General features: G+C 41.6%; 1 protein-coding gene across 21 annotated transcripts in view; it reads left to right on the top strand.

Annotated features, from left to right (window-relative positions):
* The window catches only part of CADPS (calcium dependent secretion activator), a 354,315-nt gene that overhangs the window by 260,486 nt on the left and 73,907 nt on the right, over window positions 1–19,922 (top strand). For 16 of the 21 annotated variants that reach the window (XM_065550676.1, XM_065550671.1, XM_065550669.1 and 13 more), the window contains 3 exons: window positions 11,569–11,675; window positions 18,254–18,410; window positions 19,612–19,753. In XM_065550676.1, coding sequence (XP_065406748.1) covers window positions 11,569–11,675; window positions 18,254–18,410; window positions 19,612–19,753 — 406 coding nt within the window. Of the gene's footprint in view, window positions 1–8,127; window positions 8,239–11,568; window positions 11,676–18,253; window positions 18,411–19,611; window positions 19,754–19,922 lie in introns of all 21 variants that reach the window. The other 5 variants (XM_065550658.1, XM_065550667.1, XM_065550661.1 and 2 more) reach the window with 1 other exon arrangement.

Below are 19,922 nucleotides of genomic sequence, written 5' to 3'. Positions count from 1 at the left end.
AAGTCCACAAGAAGCACCCCCCCAAAAAAGTAGTATATAATATTTTCAGGTGCACCCATAACAAATAACTACATTGGATTTAATTGAGCATAGATCCCAGTGTATCAGTAAAATAAGGACCATGGCCATCATCTTTTTACGACCAGACACAGACTTATGACTTGGTTAATATCAGGGAAATTAGGTGGGGCATTTCAGAGGGCCCCATTTACCTAAAACATACAGGGTTTATGTTGCTTGAACCCAGCGAAGGCCACACGGAGCCAAATCCTATTTCCCTCACGGAACCCTGACCTATTTTAACTAAATTGGGGCCAAATGTGAATGCTACTGCTCTAGATGTTTCTTTCTCTCGAGCAAGAATAAAATTGAGATACTGAAAATAACTGCATAACCCCCCCCCCCCCCAACATCACCCCCAGGCATTTCCTGACTTCTTCCCGAAGTGCACCTAGCTTCTCCTCTTCCCTTTAGAAATAATGTGTGGTTTTAAACAGAACATTAAAGAGAATAATATGCTAAAACAACTCAGGATTAATAATCTGTGTTAATTATTAATAAAACAAAAACTCAGATGAAGGCGTGCAAAGCCCTGGAAGGGTTTCCCTCTGGCTATTTCCAGGAATTGAGAATTCCTTTAGAAAGGAATTGCTGGAGACTAGCATCCCAGGAAAACAGGAATTGTGAAACGCAGGGCAGTCGTCAAAAAAGTGCTGAGGATTTAAAGGGCCCGATTCCCATTTACACCAAGACTATGTGACACTGCTATAGTGGTGTAAAAGTGGCTTTATTGCAAATGCAAATCCAGCCCAGGGTTTTTAGATTGTTTTACTTGGCAATTAATCGTTTACAATAAACTTACTTCTCCAGTTTTTTTGGACACAGTACTTGTATAATTCTGTTTGGATTTAGTCTTTGGTACTTGGTTCTTCTGAGGAGGACAGTGGAGGTGAGAAAAGGAGGGGAGCAGGTGGCAGCAGCAAATGGCAACAGGTGTGTTTGATGCAGACGCAGCAGGAGAATGAGACATGGGCATAAACGATGCAGTTAAAGGTCAGCCGCAATGTAACAGCACAGCCTGGTCCAATGCACTATAAATGCTTCGCCATAAAAGGGGATTGGGCTACTGTTAACCTCATCCCCTCCCCTCTAGCCTCCTCTTGTCCGAGGAAGCAAGGTTCCAACGAATGGGTTCTTCATTGTGTCCACAGTAGGCAAACAGACGTCCCCACTGCCTAGACCAGTCCCTGTCAATGGGTGACGCGTATTGTTATATATAATAATAATCATCATCATAATCATAATAATTAATAATTTTTATTAATTTATTATTTAATTATATTTTATTATAAAGTATTGTTAATGGTCCCTGCAAACCAGACTCCTGTGATGGCTCACCTCCATAGCAGTAGCAATGGCAGATCAGCACAAAACCATTCCTGACGTTATTGGTGATCCGCTGAAGCTCAAAGCACATGGGGCTGGGAGAAGATTGGCCCCAGCCCAAATGGTGCCAAGAGCTGGGAGCACCCTTTTTATGCCCCATTCCCCACCATGTGGAGCAGAGGGCCAGCCAGCGGTGACCCCAGTAGAGCACTCAAACTGCCCAGTCAGAGCATCTTGGTGGAGGGGAAGAGGCTCCTCAGGGCAGCCAAGAAGAGAAATGAGCAACATAGAGAGACAGGCAGCCCTGCTCTTCCTTCCTCCAATCCAACAAGATCCCCGAGGGAGAGGGGCGTCACTCCCTGCCCGTCCCATCAAGCCCCCATTCCCATGACCAGAGCAGGTGTTTCTTTTGCTTTCCGCTGTTGGGCAGGAGCGGAATAGCATTCGCGCTTACTCGAGAAGTCTGTGTTCCAAAGAGCTGTACGGACTATCTGGTGTCATGGCTCCTGTGTATCTGCACATGGGATTACTATTCAGAGCTGAGCCAATACAAATTTCTTCAGTTCCCAGTGGGCTTGATCCAAAGTTAATAGAAAGGCGGCCCATCAGCTTTAATGGGCTTTGGCTCTCGCCCCAAGACTTGAGACAACATGTAAATGAGTGACTCTTATCTGCAGCCTCTGATCAGCCTTTGCCAGGGTTCTTGACAGCAGCATTGTATCCTTGAACTAACAGGTTGATTCCTGGAGGCCTCCTATCTCCAAGCCACAAACCAACACCAATTTATAATCCAACTCCTAATATATTTTTTACTTAAAATACTCTCAGGCTTGGTCTACACTACCCCCCTAATTCGAACTAAGGTACGCAACTTCAGCTACGTGAATAACGTAGCTGAAGTCGAAGTACCTTAGTTCGAACTTACCTTGGTCCACACTCGGCAGGCAGGCTCCCCCGTCGACTCCGCGGTACTCCTCTCGCCGAGCTGGAGTACCGCAGTCGACGGCGAGCACTTCCGGGTTCGACTTATCGCGTCCAGACTAGACGCGATAAGTCGAACCCAGAAGTTCGATTTCCAGCCGTCGAACTAGCGGGTAAGTGTAGCCAAGGCCCAAGTCTCCATGCAGCAGAAGAAACCCCATCCCCTCCACCACTGTTTTTGTGTCTGTTGTTTATGCTTTAGGGGTATGTCTACACTACCCGCCGGATCGGCGGGCAGCGATCGACCCAGCGCGGGTCGATTTACCGTGTCTAGTCTAGACACGATAAATTGATCCCCAAGTGCTCTCCCATCAACTCCTGTACTCCACCGCCGTGAGAGGCGCAAGCGGAGTTGACGGGGGAGCGGCAGCAAGTCGACTCACCGCGGTGAAGACACCACGGTAAGTCGATCTAAGTACGTCGACTTCAGCTACGTGATTCACGTAGCTGAAGTTGCGTAACTTAGATCAATTCCCCCCCCCCCAAGTGTAGACCAGCCCTAAGACCTTCACTAGTCACTTAGGGGAATCCCATTAAAGCCTTCCCCCACTGTTTAATGTCAGTGGATTGTCCCCTGTGCAGAGGGCAGCCGTGGCTAGTGATGAGGGGGTCAATGGTTCCAAGTCCCACCACGGGAATCCCATCTCTTCTTCAAAACAACCTCGTGACAGATGCTCTCCCCGTCTCTCCAGCAGCACCACGGGGACAGCAGCTGAGCCTCAGGCTGGTCGAAAGTTTTCCATACAATTGTTTTTCGATGGGAAACTGGATTTTCAACTACACACATTTTTTTTTGTATGAAAAGTGTCCGCTTTCCACAGAATTTTCTTTTCTATACACACACAGCCCCCAGAACTGACATGTTTTCACGTTTCAGTCAAAGCCAAAATACTTCAAATCAGATATTCTGCTATGCTGACCCGTGGGATCTGTAGTTCAATTTCCTCACGTCCCCATTCTCCTTATGGACAGGGCTCCCCAGCCGGTCTATGTCTCCCACGATGCACCTCCTCACCCACCAATCGGGGAGACCATGGAGCATCATGTGAAATGTAGTCTGAACAAGGGGCCTGGCCTATAGAAGAGAATGGGGGAATGATGCACCCGAACTTATAACGCCCACAATGCACTCTGGTGGCATTTCAGAACCAAACTCTTTCCGTTTTTGTTCAAAATACTTAATTTAATTTTTTTATGTTTTTCCCCAAAAAAGTTAAGATTTTCAGAGGAGAAGGATAACAAAATTTCTGACCAACTCTTCAGCAGACAGTGGGCTGGTGGAGGGGAGAAGTATTTGGAAACATCTAGCTCCTACAAGGCAGCACCCTAGGATGTGGTCGGGGCGGGAAGGTTGGTGGCCTCTAGCCCCTGAGATACCTCCAGACTCTCAGGAGCAGCAGGGCCCCAGAACTGAGGCAAGGGGAGGGATGAGCAGGGGAAGCCTGTGATTTCAAAGAGGCATTGGCCAGGGGCTAGCGAGGAGTTGAAAGGGGTGCAGGACCCACAAGAAGGGAGAGGGTAGGGAGCGGTTGGGGCTTGCCTGCTCGTTTTCTAGAGCAGTGGGGGTTGGAATTACAGACTAGGAGCTATGGGACTAGGGCAGGATGCATTTACCGGGGGGAGGGAGGCCCCCAAATCATTTAGTCACTGACGTTATTTGGAAGTTCAGAATTGATTTTGTGTGGGGAGGGTGGGCTCAGCAATATATTTGTAAGGAAGTGGGGAAGAGATGTAATTGGCAGACGCTCCACTTCTTTGGGGCATCATCCAGCACTGACGAGGCTAAGCACGAGGCTTAAGCACCACATGAGTGCCACCTGAGTCCTCACAATAGGGCTTGAGTGGTGCAGGGGCCTAGTGCTGACCTTAAACCCTGGGCTGCCTGTCCCCTTTCCTGAGCTTGCTTGTTGTATTCCTGCCGTGTCACCAGAGATAACCGTATTCTGTGTGTTGGCAGGCGGATCGCCACGATTCCATAGCCAGCATGAATCGTGTTGGGGAGGAGGGCCAGACCACCCTGCGCTGAATGGCATGTGGCCATCACAAGGGAGCCTGGCAGACCCCAAGCATTATTGGTTTCCACTAATGTGAATCCCGGAATGTCTCACAGTTCAGCGTTCACAGAGTCAAATGTGTAAGGCATTCGTTTGAGAGAAATACGGCCGCTGAGAAACGCAGAAGAGGCCATTTTGCCAAACCCATCTTTTATAATTACAGCTGGGTGGATAACATGCATTGTTTTTTAATAAATATTAGCATTTTTAAATGAATTCCCTTCAGCCATTCTCACTCCCCTTCTGTAGTCGCTAAGTGATTCAGTTTTACCGGTATGGCTGTTTGTGGGTCTCATACTCAGAAGTTGCAGGCGTAACCCACATCCCTCCTGGGTGTGGTGCTCTGTCCCATCTAGTGGTACCGAGGCCACTTAGAGAGAGATCAATGAGTCTGCTCTACAGCGTTAGCTAAGGGGCATATGGCTTTTAGCTCATGCAGTAGCGGCTCATGCATTTAGCTCCAGAGGTCCCAGGTTCAATCCCGCACAGCACCCATTGGGGTCTGTCAGGGTTACACATGCACAAATCCATCACCCTGCTTTGAAGAGTTTACCATCTCTAGTGAGTAGCACCCAAGAAATATCACAGAAAGTATGTACCCAAAATAATGGTGCCTTTTTTTTTAATGTGTATGTTACACTAGTTGCCGTATACAGCATACTGGGAGAAAACCCTGCAACCTTTACTCACCCAAGTAATTCATATTCTTACAAGTCGTCCAATTGCCAGACTAGGCCCTATAAGTTTCTTATGTGTCCAGCTAATGGCTGGGAGACAACAATTTGCCAGATAGTGAGTGAGTAACACCTAGCTGCTGCCTTTCTGTTAATAACTCAGATCTGTAAGTCAGTCAGACACACATTAAGGAACCATATAAAATGAGCAAATTAATATTGGAATGGAATAAAAAAAATAATGGGGAAGAAAAAGTGTTGGGGGAAATCAAGTGAAACTAAATCTGCCTCCCTGAAAAAAAATTGCCGTAGGACTGTTGAATTTAGTGAACATTGTCATGTTAAAGCATCCAGAGCTGTTCTTCTAGCCAATTACTGGTGCTAAATATTAACCCAAAAAATTAAAGGAATCAAATAAAGGTTGTACATATATAGCGATCTGGGAGTCACATCCAGCAAAGCACGTAAGCTCATGTGTAACTTTACCTAAGTAGTGGCATTGAAAGTCATGGGACTACTTGTGTGCTTAAAGTTTAGCATGTGCTTAAGTGCTTTTTTGGATCAGGGCCAAAAAAAAATTTTCATTTCCTTACATTACAATCAGAGGGCCAGGAAAGACGGAAGTAACACAAAAAGTCTCAGTCTAGAATAGAAGTAGCGATGAGATTTCTTCCTGCTGATCCGAAAGGTAAGAGAAACCACTACGGCTAAGCCATTCCTGGCTGCTGTGATGAGATGCCGGCCCTCCAGCCGCTGCTTTACTCAGACTTCAAGCAAAAGCCCAGGATTTGGCTCTTAAAAAGTAAAAGAAATAAAAGCATCGAACACTTGGTGACTCGTTGAGTTGTTTGGCCTCATCATAATGAACCTGCCTTCATACGTGGCACACTCCATCACGTGTTACAATTGGGCATGGTCGTTTCTCCCCAAGAGAAGGCTGAAGTATGCTGGGTAGGATTGAAGTGTATTTGGTGGAATGAGGAATGTCTCACTCACCCACCGGGACAAGTTGCTGACAACCACGCAACAAAAGTCTCTTTTAAGCTGTCTCACGTATATTTTAATAGTGACATGCACCATTAGGTATCTTTTTGTACACGGCCTTCTTTCTTTTCTCCTCTTCTGCTTTTGACGCTTCCACAAAAATAGAAAACCATTGAGGTTGTACTATCCAGGCTTGTTCATCAGCTTCAGGATCCAGATGCTAATAAAGCCTGAAATATATTTTTCATCTGGGTATTGTAGGCATCTAGGTCTGGAACAATCCGTAGATATTTTAGCTGCTGGCAGTGCAGTAGCTGGAAACATATTTGAGGCTTATGCAGGGTCAGATTACTGCAGGACTTGAACTGCCTGCTTCTCCTGGATGCAGTTTTCCTCTGGCTTTGGTACCGTTCTGAAAACCTATCTGTCTCTGTGACACGCCAGTCACATTATGGGAACCAAACAGAGTAAATTGTATAGAGAGGTGTTACCGTAACATGGCTAATGGATGCATCTGGGAGCCAAGGTATAGTAGCTGTCTATTAGAATTACCTCCCATCTGGGATCCTTATGCAAACTTCCTTTTGTAATGTTTTGCCGTGAAATAGTCTCTTTAAATATGTGAGCTGAATTTAAGGGCCATCAGTATGTAGCTGAGTTGACTTCCTCTTGAAATGTTGAATCCGAATGAAAATCTGTAGTATCATTCCCTAAAGGCATATAATTTTCATTAGGTGGGGGGGTGTACGGAACATTTTCGAGAAAGGGGCCCTTCTGGTAGATGGCAAATAAGGATCAAGTTGTTTCTAGAGTTGATTGAATAGATTTGTTTCAACTGCTAGCAGAAAAAAATAATGTTTTTAAGCCGAGGCTCTACATTAAATCCTTTAACATCTTAAAGGAATGCAGGGCATGCGTGTCTGAAACTTTTCCTCTTTAATGGATGGTTTATGAGAATATATTTGTCTATACCCTGGTAATTTCTATAACACTGTCAGAATTAAAAGCAACCACAAATCCACTTTGTGTAAACCGGCAGCCAAATTAATTTACCTCCTCCCTTGGAAAATGCAAGCAAAATGGAAAGAACTTTTGGCAACAGAATGTCCAGATAAATATGCCAGATTCCTTACAAACAAAATAATTAAAATAGTCACAATACAGTACTTGGGCTCTTAAAAATGTGTTATTCACTATAACGGTAACTATAGCACCAGTATATTCATCATATAGGATTTGTCTATGTGTGTGCAGAAGGAAAGGCTATTTTCATAGAATTTTTGCTATGCTGATATTGTAAACTATATGACAGATGGGTCAAGTCCTGATTGCAGTATTCTAACATTTGGAATAGCAAGTAACATATTTGATAGAGCTGGCAAGTTTTATATATGATTCAACCCAGAATATAAAAGCCACTAGAATTCCAAGTTGAAAATAATTAAATGAGCTGGAAACAATCAGAAACCACACATTTTTTAAAGTGACAGATTTTTTTACATGTTTAAATTGCACGAAGAATGCAAGAATATTTTATAGCTCCTTTTCACCAACAGTGGTGTTTAAGTCTGAAATCTGTAATTGGTCTTTGCAAAGCAATTAATTCCTATGTTCATTGTTTCACTATGAAACCTCACAATAGTCATTGGGGCACCTTCAATAGGGAACCTTTCTTACCATTATAGGGTGCAAAAACCAGGCAATATTTTTTCAGATTTCTCACACACACACCTATAAGTTTTAAATTATCATACTAAACTCCTCCTTTTTGCACTTGGCTACATGAAATACAATTAGCATTCCACTGAATTCTAAGCATCTTGATTGCAAAGCACTGTAACGTCGTAGAATCTGGTGACTTCTAAAATGTTTGTTGTCAAATGGTGTTATCATTGTGTAATACTTCAAGTAATGAGAAGGAGCTTATTCCATTTGTGTTTTATCATTTCGGCTTGCTTTTCTTTCAAAGTTTACATCTTTTAGTCACTGTTTATGATGTCATATGTCTCTTTACTTTTGGTGTGTCTCTCTCCATCACTGACAAACAGCTCGTCCAGCTAAGCCTAAACGTAAGCCACCGGTTGGGCCATCACCATCCACTCAAACTCAGCCTAACATGATAAATCAGATGCTCAAAGGCATACCTAGACAAACACCAAGTACTGTCACCGTTTTTCCTTTCTTTTATTCAACCGTCTTCTAGTTTAGTGTTTTTTCGTTGTTTTAGTTTAGTTTAATATTAGGAAGCTAGTTCTACTGTAAGGATTTTTTAAACTATCTAGCACAACAAAGTAGGCTTTTAGAGACGTAGAAATAGTAGTACTTATTTCAGAATGTCCACATTTTCTGTCTAGCAATGTCTGACATATGCAACATTTTCAAATATCAACGTCAGCACAAAATAACATTGTTGTTGCATAACATTTTGCATGATAACGATGAATATGTATGAGCTTTAAACGATGTTGTATGAAATGTTTGATAAGTATATGGTATACGTTTCATTTAACTGTCAGTGCTCCAGCTATCTCAACAGAATATTCTGATGTATAGTAACTTACCCAGGGAAATATTTAAAATAAGGAAAAAAAAAAAAAAGATTGACATCTGTTGGCTGCCAAAGTTGATAAAGCAAAATATTTTCTTTAAAGACAGCATCTCTGAGCAGTTGTTCTTATTAACACTTTTGTCTTTTAGTTGTGTTTGAGAGCAGATCACTGCCACGAATGAAAGAACAAACCATACCAGGATTTATACTGCTCGTGTTGCAGTCAATGTCAAAGCTGCCATTGACTTCAGTGCTGTGGGGAAAGCACCCGTGTATTTTGGAAGGTTTTTGTGACCTGTTATTGCACAAAAGAAAAACGCTGTCTCTGCTGAGGCGTTTGCATGGATAAAAGAAAGAATGACAAGTTAATAATTAGCTCTCCGTTCAGTATTTGCCTTGAGAAAATATGTGAAGGGAAACATGTGAAACACTTTTCAAACTGGGGCAGGGGATAGGGTGACCAGACAGCAAGTGTGAAAAATTGGGACAGAGGTGGGAGGTAATAGACAAAGCCCCAAATATCGGGACTGTCCCTATAAAATCGGGACATCTGATCACCCTAGCAGGGGATGACCCTAAAGTCCATATTTAGTGCCCAACTCATCAGAACATCTGCACAAAAACCACTTCACAGGATTGGGGCCCTTGGTGCCACATAAACAGAAATGATCTGATTTTTCAAGGAACCGAACATCTATTGCTCCCATTGATTTTAGGTTTAGATGCTCATCACTTTTTTAAAACTCAAGGCACCGACATAGATGCCTAACTGTGAACTTAGGTCCTTAATTTTAGGCTTCTGATATCGAACATTTTGACCATTGTTTTTAATGAGTAACCATTTAACTATAGGGATGTGAAAAAAAGTTTCAGGTGAAATCCTGGCCCTGTTAACAGTCAACATCAAAACTCCCATAGACTTCAGAGGGGCCAAAACAGCTTCCATAATTCTTCCAGGCCTTGATTCAGCAAAGCACTTACATCTGTGCCTAACTTTAAGTTCGTGTTTAAGTCAATCAGGTACGACTAGAATTTTCAGCGGCATCTTAAGGAGATAGGCGCCCAGCTCCAGTTGAATTTCAGCTGAGTCCCTCTGGCTCCTTTGAAAATCCCAGTCTAGTGCCTTGCTAAATAGGGATGGACCATTAAGTGCTTTGCTGAATTGGGGATTAGTTAAACTGCATTTACACCACTTTAATTCTGTAAGGCCTGGTCTACACCTAAAAGTTAGGTCAACATAACTACAGCTGTGTTTCAGACCCCTGCGCACTATAGCTCTACCAGCCTCACCCCCAAGGGAGACACAGAATGCTTCCATCACCCTACCTATTGTGGCTCAGGGAGATGGAGTTCCTACAGTGACGGAAAAACCCCTCTGTCCCTGTTGCAAGCATCCACACTCTGGCACTACAGCAGTATAGCTACGGTGCCATCGCTCTGCCCCGTTAGTGCTGGCATGGCTTTAGGGTGCCCGCAGAGGGGTTTAATGCAGTTTAACTTACCCACTTTAAATTCACACGTTTAGTGAATTCGGGTTAACATTCCTGAGTGTCCCCATGTAGACAAGCCCTAAGTCAGTTTTTCACAGCTGTGAGCCACTGGTTTTTGTTCTTAGGGACTCATCTCATGGGCTGCCTACACTACAGGCCTTCCAGTGGCACAGCCACTGTAAGCTCTCCCGTGTAGCCTTTCTATGCTGATGGGAGAGAGCTCTCCCATTGGCATATTAATCGCAGCGAGCAGCAGTAGCTATGTCAGCAGGAGAGCACTGTCCACACCGGTGCTTTTATCAGTGAAACTTAGATCAGTCAGAGGGGTGTGTTTTTCACACCCCTGACTGACAAAAGTTTTACCAACAGAAGTGCTAGTGTAGACATAGCCACTGTTGCATTTGGCCAGCTCCTTGGACTTTTTCATTGATATCTGGATTATTAATGAGTGGTGGGGATTATATATTTATTTATTCAGATTTCTAATGAAATATTCCGAAAGGTGTTTGTCTACTGTACATAACATTTAATATATTGATGCATAAGCATTAGTATAAGATGTACATAAGCATTAGGTTGACTTCATTTTAGAAGGTTTGGAGAATACTGCAAGATAGTATGAAATAGCTCTGCGTTTTCTCCACCTTGCTTCGGTGTTTGAACTCATGTGTGATTTATTTAAGGGATTTTATGCTTTAAAGTTGAATATGTTTTCCCATAAAACTGTACTTATAAACACAGGGTCTGATTTACCACTGTGTCCTTCCAACTTTACTCAAGCATAACTCCCTTGTTTTCAGTGTAATTATATCTAGGAGTAACCAGTGGTGAATTGGACCTGCAACTTTTATTCTATATAGTTGGGCCCACGTATAAAGTTTCTACAAGTTTGACATTTCTTTTTATTTTATTCCCCATTATATATATAAGTGATATCTCTTAAATGGGTAAAATCTTTCAGAACAGTAGAATCTTTTTAAGCGCACCCATTGTATATCATTGAAATTAATGTATCACTGTTATATTCAACAACTTACTTTTTTAAAAGCTCCATTGAAACAAAACTCTAAAAATTATGTGTATGTCAAATATATAGTAGCACAGTCTAACCAGAAAGATACATATTGTCATCTGTTAATAGATAGATGCTGTCTCTATGGAATTTGCTATTCTATTAATTTGAATTAATAAAGTGTCACCAACACAAAATGGAAAGTAAAACAATTCATATAGTATTTTGAAATTCAGAGCTGGAGCACTGTGTTTTCATAGTACAAATAACAAATGTGGCTTTACGGTTTGCTCAGTACTAATTATAGAGCATTTAACACTTGCATGAAAAGATTTTTAGAGTTATTAACTATTATGGAACTTTTTCCACTTAAATCTATTGGCCATACGTCTAGCCTCTCATGTTTCACTCCATTTTAACTCAAGTTCTTCTACTACAGAAAATGTAGGCCGGTTAGTCACTCCTGCCAAAAAGCTAGAAGATACTATACGCCTGGCAGAACTGGTAATTGAAGTTCTACAGCAGAATGAAGAACACCATGCAGAGGTGAGTAGCAGGGCTCTAGCATGACCTTGGACAGGATCTTGTTGGTTTTGGAGAGCTTTGTCCATTTCGCTGTGCTGAATGTTGAACCACACCATGTGGTTTCATATCACTGGTAAAGCCACCTGGTCTTCTTCAATAACTGTCAAAATATAATTGCAGAAAAAATAAACTTGGGGAAGTCAGTTTTTAGAGGAGGGGAGAGGTTACGCAAAATTGGCCAGATTCTGCTTTCGTCAGTGAGAGCTGAATCTGGCCAACCCACCGGACTAATCACAATATAAAGTCTGTCCACTTTCAAGAAGGGTCATGGGTTTCCAAAAAGTCATGTTTATACTTCCAAGCATAATGAAATGAATCAGTTTCAGCCTCATCCAAACAGCATTCCCTTGTCACCATTCAGCATTGTAGCAAAGAAAAAGCACCACAAATGTTCAAGCTATTTTTGGTCTGTTTCTTTCTATATAAAATTCTTTTAACAATTTTTTTGTTTCTTTTTTACTTGTGTCATTGAATATGATGATCTTCTTTTACTCACTGTGGCTTTTCAGTCAGCTACGCCTTTCTCAGCCTGTTTGGAGTATCCTGGTTGTGCTGTGGCTGAAATGAATTGTCCTCTATTACTGAATATATAGGTTATCCAATACTTAGCAAAATGAAAAATAGCTTTATTCTTCAAAGCCGTCTAGCAGAAAGATTCTTGTTTTAATAAGACTTTTAAACAGGGAATCCATATCTCACTAAGTCCAAAATATAAGAGAACCTCAGTAGCATAGGTCTTGATCTTGTGACCACTTAAACACGTGAGTAATTGCATTGAGGTGTTTAACCTCATTGATGAGATGTCATGAGATTTTCATCTCGGTGGGCCTACCCACATGAGTAAAGTTGCACGTGTGTAAGAATATACAGGATCAGGCCCTTAGTTCTCTGCAAATCCAGTACTCTGTGATAATTGTCGTAAAGCTGATCATTTTAAAACTCAGATTTAACAATTATTTGTTTATAACTTTAGTATTGTTACAATCATTCACTATTTTCTCTTCTCCTTCACATTTTTAAATATATATATTTATATATATTGCATTAAATAAATTTGATAAATAATGTCACAATCACTGAAAAAAATCATTCTGATGTATATTAAATTTACAGTACAATCTAACTTATTTCTACAACACAACCATCCACGAGTCCCAACTAATGCCTGATTGCATATTTAAATTTCCTCCCTGTTTTTCTACTGTTCATTCAATCTTGGATGATCCTGGCAGGGGAAAGAGGTATGTGACTAAACTGAATGAAATGAGTCACCTCCTGTCATATTTCGTGCATGCCCTCTCGGTGCCATGTTTCCTAATGGGATTTTACCTGGGTTATCCTTGCTTTGTAACTTTGATCCAAGGAATGTAACAGCAACTTCAGAGTGACTGCTTGTGGAATTGGTAGCCCCGCACAGAGGGGTAAATGTGGGACCGTATCCAGTCCAAGCATGTAACAATGAGTATATTTTACAAGCACTGCAGTTACATCCCAACACAACCCTTACCTGCCTGGAATCTTTCCTCAGCCTGTTGTTACCTATGTTGTTCTGCATTTACCTGATCTATAGTACACTACTGCAATTATGAAATAAGTAATAAACTGTTAGGGTGATAATAGTCTTCCTTTAATTTTGTCTTTGTGTGTACTGTAGTAGATATACAGTATTTATATAGAGAGAGAGAATATACTGTAGTGAAGAGTGAAATAATCTTTATTTTCGTTTATTTGGGAGGCTAGCTGTAAGAGTCGGAAAGAGCAGAATGCCACAGAGCTACATGTGAATTGTGATAGACTGTCTACAGAAAATAATACTTTATTCCACTCATCACCGTCATATATTCTATGTACACACTGTAAGGAAAGAACTCTCTTTATTTTTTAATGCTAGTTATTTTTATAATGGCAGTATGTTGTGAGGCAAGTGGCTACGATGCTGGGCACGAGTTCTGTCCGCTGCATTGAGAAGATAAAAATATGCGTCATGGTTTCAGAACAGAAGGGTTTAATCAGAGACCGTGTGTTTGTGGCAATAGGAGGAGAACATGTATACTCTGCTCCTACTTTGGATGATGATCTGAAAGGGTGACATTCATCCCTGTCCAGAGGGCCAACACAAAGTCTTATTTTGAGGGGTCTAAGGGTCCGTCTACACTGCAATGAGACACCTGAGTCTGGCCTGTGCCAGCAGACTTGGGCTCACGCAACCTGGGCTAAGGGGCTGTTTAATTATAGTGTAAATGGTCAGGCTCGAGCTGCAGCCCAAGCTCTGGGACCCTCCCATCTCTCTGGGTCCTAAATCCTGGGCTCCAGCCTACGTCTACACCACAATTAAACTGCCCCTGAGCCCGAGCCCAAACCAGACGTGGGTGTCTAATTGCAGTGTAGACATACCCTAAGTGGGACTTAAGTGGTGCACAGGAATTGTGCCCATAGGGTGAATTTCACCCCAATGAGGAAAGCAATAGGTTGAATGTGGTTTTATCATGTGGCTTTTATGGTACGTACAACTATATCCACATTATTTCCTTTGTTATTGTGCAATATCTTGTTGAGATTTCATGAGATTTTGCCAAGTAACTGCACTGTACTCAAAGGAGACACCTGCAGGGATATTTATATGTAAGCTCAGTTATCAGGAGTGTTACGCACTGTGACATTTTAGAAATGTCTTCTCAGTATCTTACATATGGTCGAAAAAAGTCTTCACGGTTAAGTTCAAGATTTTCTGTCTATGTTTTCTGCTTATATCAATGTAACTAAGTCTACCTTGTGGGCTTAATTACTCCAAATCAGTTTTCATATGCGTTTTTTTTTCTGTTCACCTGGAGTTAGTAAAGACCACCCACAACGATAGAGATGACTCATATGTCTAGTTGGATATCCCTCAAGAAAACGAAGTTGTCACTTACTGGAGAAATGCCAGGATCAGTAGCATTTGTACATGGAAATTAGTCTGTTTTGTTCTAGCATGTGAATGCATGTAAACATGCCAACAATACACATTACAGACTCATAAAACAAATCGGAGAGACCCCAAATGGCCACTACCCTATGGGAAAAATTTGAAAAATATTAACATGGAGAAATTATATTTTATTAAGTTGTTTTTGTTAGTCACAATAAGGAATAAAATTGCTCAGACGAAAGCGCAGAAGAAACATCCATTGTACCGTATGTACACGACTATAATACATGAGAGCTTAGACTCACGGCATTTCTCTCATCAGGTGTCTCCAAAGTTGATTCTCCTCCACATGGAAGAATGATTGTAAATGTCATAAGACCTAAGCCTTCATGTATCTTTAATCTTGCCCTCTCTCTCTCTCTCTATGTATATGTATGTATATGTATATATGTATTTTAACTCTTTGAAGATATGCATATATACATGTGTACCTGTGTGTAAGATATACAATATTAGGTGTGTTTGTCTAGAAAGCACACTTTTTTCCTTAAATCATATTGAAGCAAAGCAGGTAAGTAGATGGTTGATAAAATGGAAAGAGATTTTTGAGTGATGAAATGTTATTTCTCTCATTTCAAGAAATTAGTGCCTAGCTGTGAAGGGGTGGGGGGATCCCAGACATGAGTTGGATAATTATGAAGGTAGAATTTGATAATTCCAGCAGAAATAAAAGTATGACTGTGTTTTTCACAAGTGATCACATATAGATTTTCTTGTTAATTTCTTTAAAAAAAAATTCTTTCTCATGAAAGCAGGTTTTCTTGCAGGACTCTTAAATAAATATTTTGGGATTTGTTGGAGAAAATATTATTTTTCTCCCCCCAAAATAGTGATTTTGTTCATCTTCATGGGCAGAGTGACTAACAGGATTCTTAGCACTCAGATCCATTTGCTAGTAACTTGGCAAGGAGACAGAGTTTTATATTCTTAAGAAACAAAGCCCAGCCAGAAAAAATGTAGCATCGCAAGTATCAACTCTTCCAAACTAGTTTAAAAAAATTGTTTTAAAGGGACACTGTCAACCGCCATAGCTTTTATGTTTTTTACCTGTGGAGAAAATTTGAGCAGACGTTGAAAGCAGAATTGATTCCTGCCACTTTTGCTTCAGATGATCTTGCCGTTGGAGAATATTGTGTAAAAATATCCAACCCACCATCACATCAAAGCAGCATTTTCACATCTCTCTCTCTCTCCCTTTTGGACATGAACCCCAGAGAGAGCCGCTAACAGCACTGGTTCACACTCAGCGGTGCTGAGCGGCCTCGCCCTGTTCATGGCAGTCGTAGAATAACTACTCAGCAAACACGTTAGCAAAAGTCCAAGACGGTCTTTGTATCTGACCCTGGGCTTACTGAACATCCATGGGGGCAGATTTTGGATGGATGTCAGTTTGCAGTCTGCCCAGACTAAGGGGCTGTGTGTTGCTGAGTTGGAGAATTTCTTCGTGCTGCTCCAGGGAGGAAGTAAAACTGCACCAGGTCTATACCCAGTGCAGCATGTGTTCCCCAGCGTGCCAGCACAGATCTGCTACTGGGCATTAATTGGTGGGGGCGGGAGGCTGGAGCTAAGGTTTCTCCCATTCTCCACCCTCTCTCTCCTCTTCCTGCCCACTGGAGCAAGAGAGTGGAGCTGCTCTGCAGAGCCTGCTTCCCTCCGAGTGCAGGAAATGGTGCTATGATGCACCAGTGCAAGGGCTAAGGGGACACCTTCCTGCCCCTCATTCCCTGGTGCTGGCACACAAGGCAGGCCACACTTATACAATTATACACACAGTTGGCCTGATTCTTTACTCTTTTCCACTGGTTTTATGCTGGTGTGACTCTGTTGAGGTCAGTGGAGTTAGAGTGGCATAAAATTGGGATAGTGAAATGGAGACTCAGTCCCATGGCTTTGTAGCTTGTGTAGCTGGAAGCTGAGTACAAGGGAGACCAAATGGGAAACTATTCAAGGGATTCTGCCGTTGGCAGGAATGTTGTTATGAGGTACAGGCAGGGCCGCAAAAAGCGGGTTCGGGCCCCGGTGAAAAAAAAATTTCGGGCCCCCCCAGCAAGGGCAGACCAGCTAAACAGGCCGACGGGGGCGGGGGAGCCGGGCCCCAGGCCCCCTTCCGGACTGCCAGGCTCCGGTAAGGCGATGAGGGGGGGGGGAGCCAGGCCCCGGGCCCCCTTCTGGACCACCGGGCCCCAGTAATTTGTACCGGCTTCCCCCCCCCCTTCATCGGCTCTGGGTACAGGTACCTGTATATGGCAAAACACCCTCCTTAGTCTAATGGATGATTAACGTTAGGCTCTGCAACATTCTAAAACAAGCTCAATAATAAGGATTAATGAACAAATGCTGCTGTCATTGATGTCAATGGCAGAACTTCAGTGCATGCAAGATCGAGCCCTAAGAAAGATAGAAATCCATTCTGTCCATTCACGTCTGACAGAAACTTACTCCTTCCAGGAGGCAAAAATATTCCTGGCTAACAGGTTCTCTTTAAACTGACACGTTTATTCTCAGTCTTCTTTGTTCCATCTTTCTAGTCTGGTGCCTATTTATTAGGTTTCTTTCTCTTGGAAAGTCTGGGATGATATTTCTTAGGTAGACACTTTAAATCTTTGAGTAGTTTCCTATCACCTAAAAATTACTGCACACGGTCCTATTGACAGCACCGCTCATACTGCATGTTCCCAGCCAGAAGTGATTACTAAACACGCATGCATGCGTTTGAAACACATTCGCATCTGAGCCATGTATGATGTGAATGTCACTTCAGAGAACCTGTACAGTGAATTTTAAGGACCCATGTGCATGAAAATGAGTTACTTCACTGATATTTTTTGGTTTTCAAGTTTATATATGTTTCCTGCCTCAGTAAAGTCCTGGCTTGATTTTGATGTTTTAAGACTGGTATCCTGACATATCTATAACATAGTTCTGAAATTGGTTACAAACATTTTCATAATAAGTGGCATTGTAAATAATGCTAGTAAGTTTAAAGAGCTTTATACCTAACCATGTAAAATGAAAGGTGCTGTAGTAATTTTTACTGGTGATGCTTGAAATATTTCTAGAGAAGAGATTTAGGAAAGACTATAAAAGTGCAGGCTTCTAGCATTTCAAGATGAACAGTACTAGCAAATCCAAATCCATTGAAAAACCATTGAAAAACGTAGCAGAAAACCCACAAACACAGTGAAGAAACTCCCAGATTTCTATACCTTAGAATAAGAACTAGTTGACTCCTCCAGTAAATAGCATGATTCAAGAAAAATGTTAGTGAGTTATTGTAAATTGAACAGACATACCTTTCCTGTCATGTTACAACTGATTATTCGTACCGTGCAGTTCTGAATGTATGCGCTATGAGACATTTCTGTATCAAAATGGTAGGTGCATAATTTATGTGATTTGCACTGTACACGCCGTGGCTAACATTTGAAAGCACTGTTCTCTTTACAATAAAGCTGGTTTTCCCTGGGATGCACATTTGTTTTTAAGATAAATGGTCTCTTCTCATTGACTGTGCTTTAATAGAACTAATACATTTCTTTATTATTATTATTTTTTTCTACCAAATTTTAAGGCCTTTGCGTGGTGGTCAGACTTAATGGTTGAACATGCAGAAACCTTCCTGTCATTGTTTGCGGTGGATATGGATGCTGCATTAGAGGTGCAACCCCCAGACACGTGGGACAGCTTTCCACTGTTTCAGCTGCTAAATGATTTCCTCCGTGCTGACTGTATGTATTGTATTTTGACCATGTATTTTTGATAGGGCAAATCTGCCAGGTTATTGGTGCTATTTCTGGCGTTTCCATGCTGTACAGAAAACCAGGATGGGGTGTTACTTTAAAACAAATGTATCAGTTTAATTTTGTGATTGCCTTAGGGAAAAATTGCTGCGTATATCATTTATTTATTTTACTTTAATATAAAAAAAATTCTTTTCCTGCCTTTCATTTGCTCAGGAATTTGTTTTAAGTAAAGATAAATTCCTGTTCAAAGTCAGGGAGTGGAACTTCTGTAATGTCCTATTCACACGGGTTCCATGGCAGTGAGTGCATTATTGATGGTTAGTAAATTCATTAAGCATTTCTACCTGCACCATATTTTACAAAATATGGAGTCTCTCCCCCATCCCCACACCCCAAAGAGTTTAAGGAAAGGAAACAGATCTGGGTTTTATATTGAGTAAAATAAATGACATAAGGTTGGTTTATACGCAAGAGAAATGCAAAGAAGCAAGGTTAGCAGTGGATTTAACTGTTTTCTCTCCTGTCATGTTACATGCTGGTAGGACAGGTGAGATTTCCAGAGGCACCCCCTATTGGCCTAACTCTGCTCCCTTTGAAGCCAATGCTTTTAATTCCTGTTAACTGCAATGGGAGCAGAATTAGGCCAATTCTGAGTGCTCTTGGAAATCCCATACAGTGCCATCCAGTCCCATCTGACCCATGTTAGTAAATTAGACCCCAATCTTGCAAAAAGAGCCTATTGCAGGATCCGGTCCTTAATTAGCTTCTTCAGACATGCCTAATGAGTGTTGAGGTTCCTCTTAGGAGAAAAACAATTTCCTGAATCAGAGAAGTGATTCTCTAATGAAGCACTGCTTTCCCAAGCTTGCACAGGCAGTGATGTTTACCACACTCTGTTTCATTTGTACTCTTTTTATAACAGCAAATAGTACATAATTGTTTTGTTATCTCTAAGTTTGATACTAATGGAGAAGAGCTACTGTTTGATTGTTCCAGTTAAGAGCTCAATCCTGCTGTGTTTATCACTGATCTTGGTGGTTCAGGACTCCCAGTGCAAACTCCAGTTATGAAATTTCTTCATATTAGCCAGCATATTCGTTGTGTAATAAAATGCCACTACTTGTGGGTTGTTACAGAGGATTCAGTAACAATAGTTTCTTACTATACTTTTATTTATCTATTCTAGATAATTTGTGCAATGGAAAATTCCACAAACACCTTCAAGACCTGTTTGCTCCACTTGTTGTTAGATATGTCGATCTGATGGAGTCCTCAATTGCACAATCAATTCACAGGGGCTTTGAGCGGGAATCATGGGAGCCAGTAAAGTAAGGAAATCTCCTTTGATACAATCGGAGTTTGGGTGCAAATGGATGGAGATTCGTACAGAGATGAAGTAGTAAACACTAGATTGGACATCCAGCAAATGCCTTATATTTTCTAGAATAATCCTAAAAATATAAGGCCTAATTTGTTAAGGGTTTTAAAGGTTTATGA

Source organism: Chrysemys picta, chromosome 7 (genome assembly GCF_011386835.1).
Source record: "Chrysemys picta bellii isolate R12L10 chromosome 7, ASM1138683v2, whole genome shotgun sequence".
NCBI classification, from domain to species: domain Eukaryota; kingdom Metazoa; phylum Chordata; order Testudines; family Emydidae; genus Chrysemys; species Chrysemys picta.
This window is presented reverse-complemented; position numbering and strand designations above follow the sequence as displayed.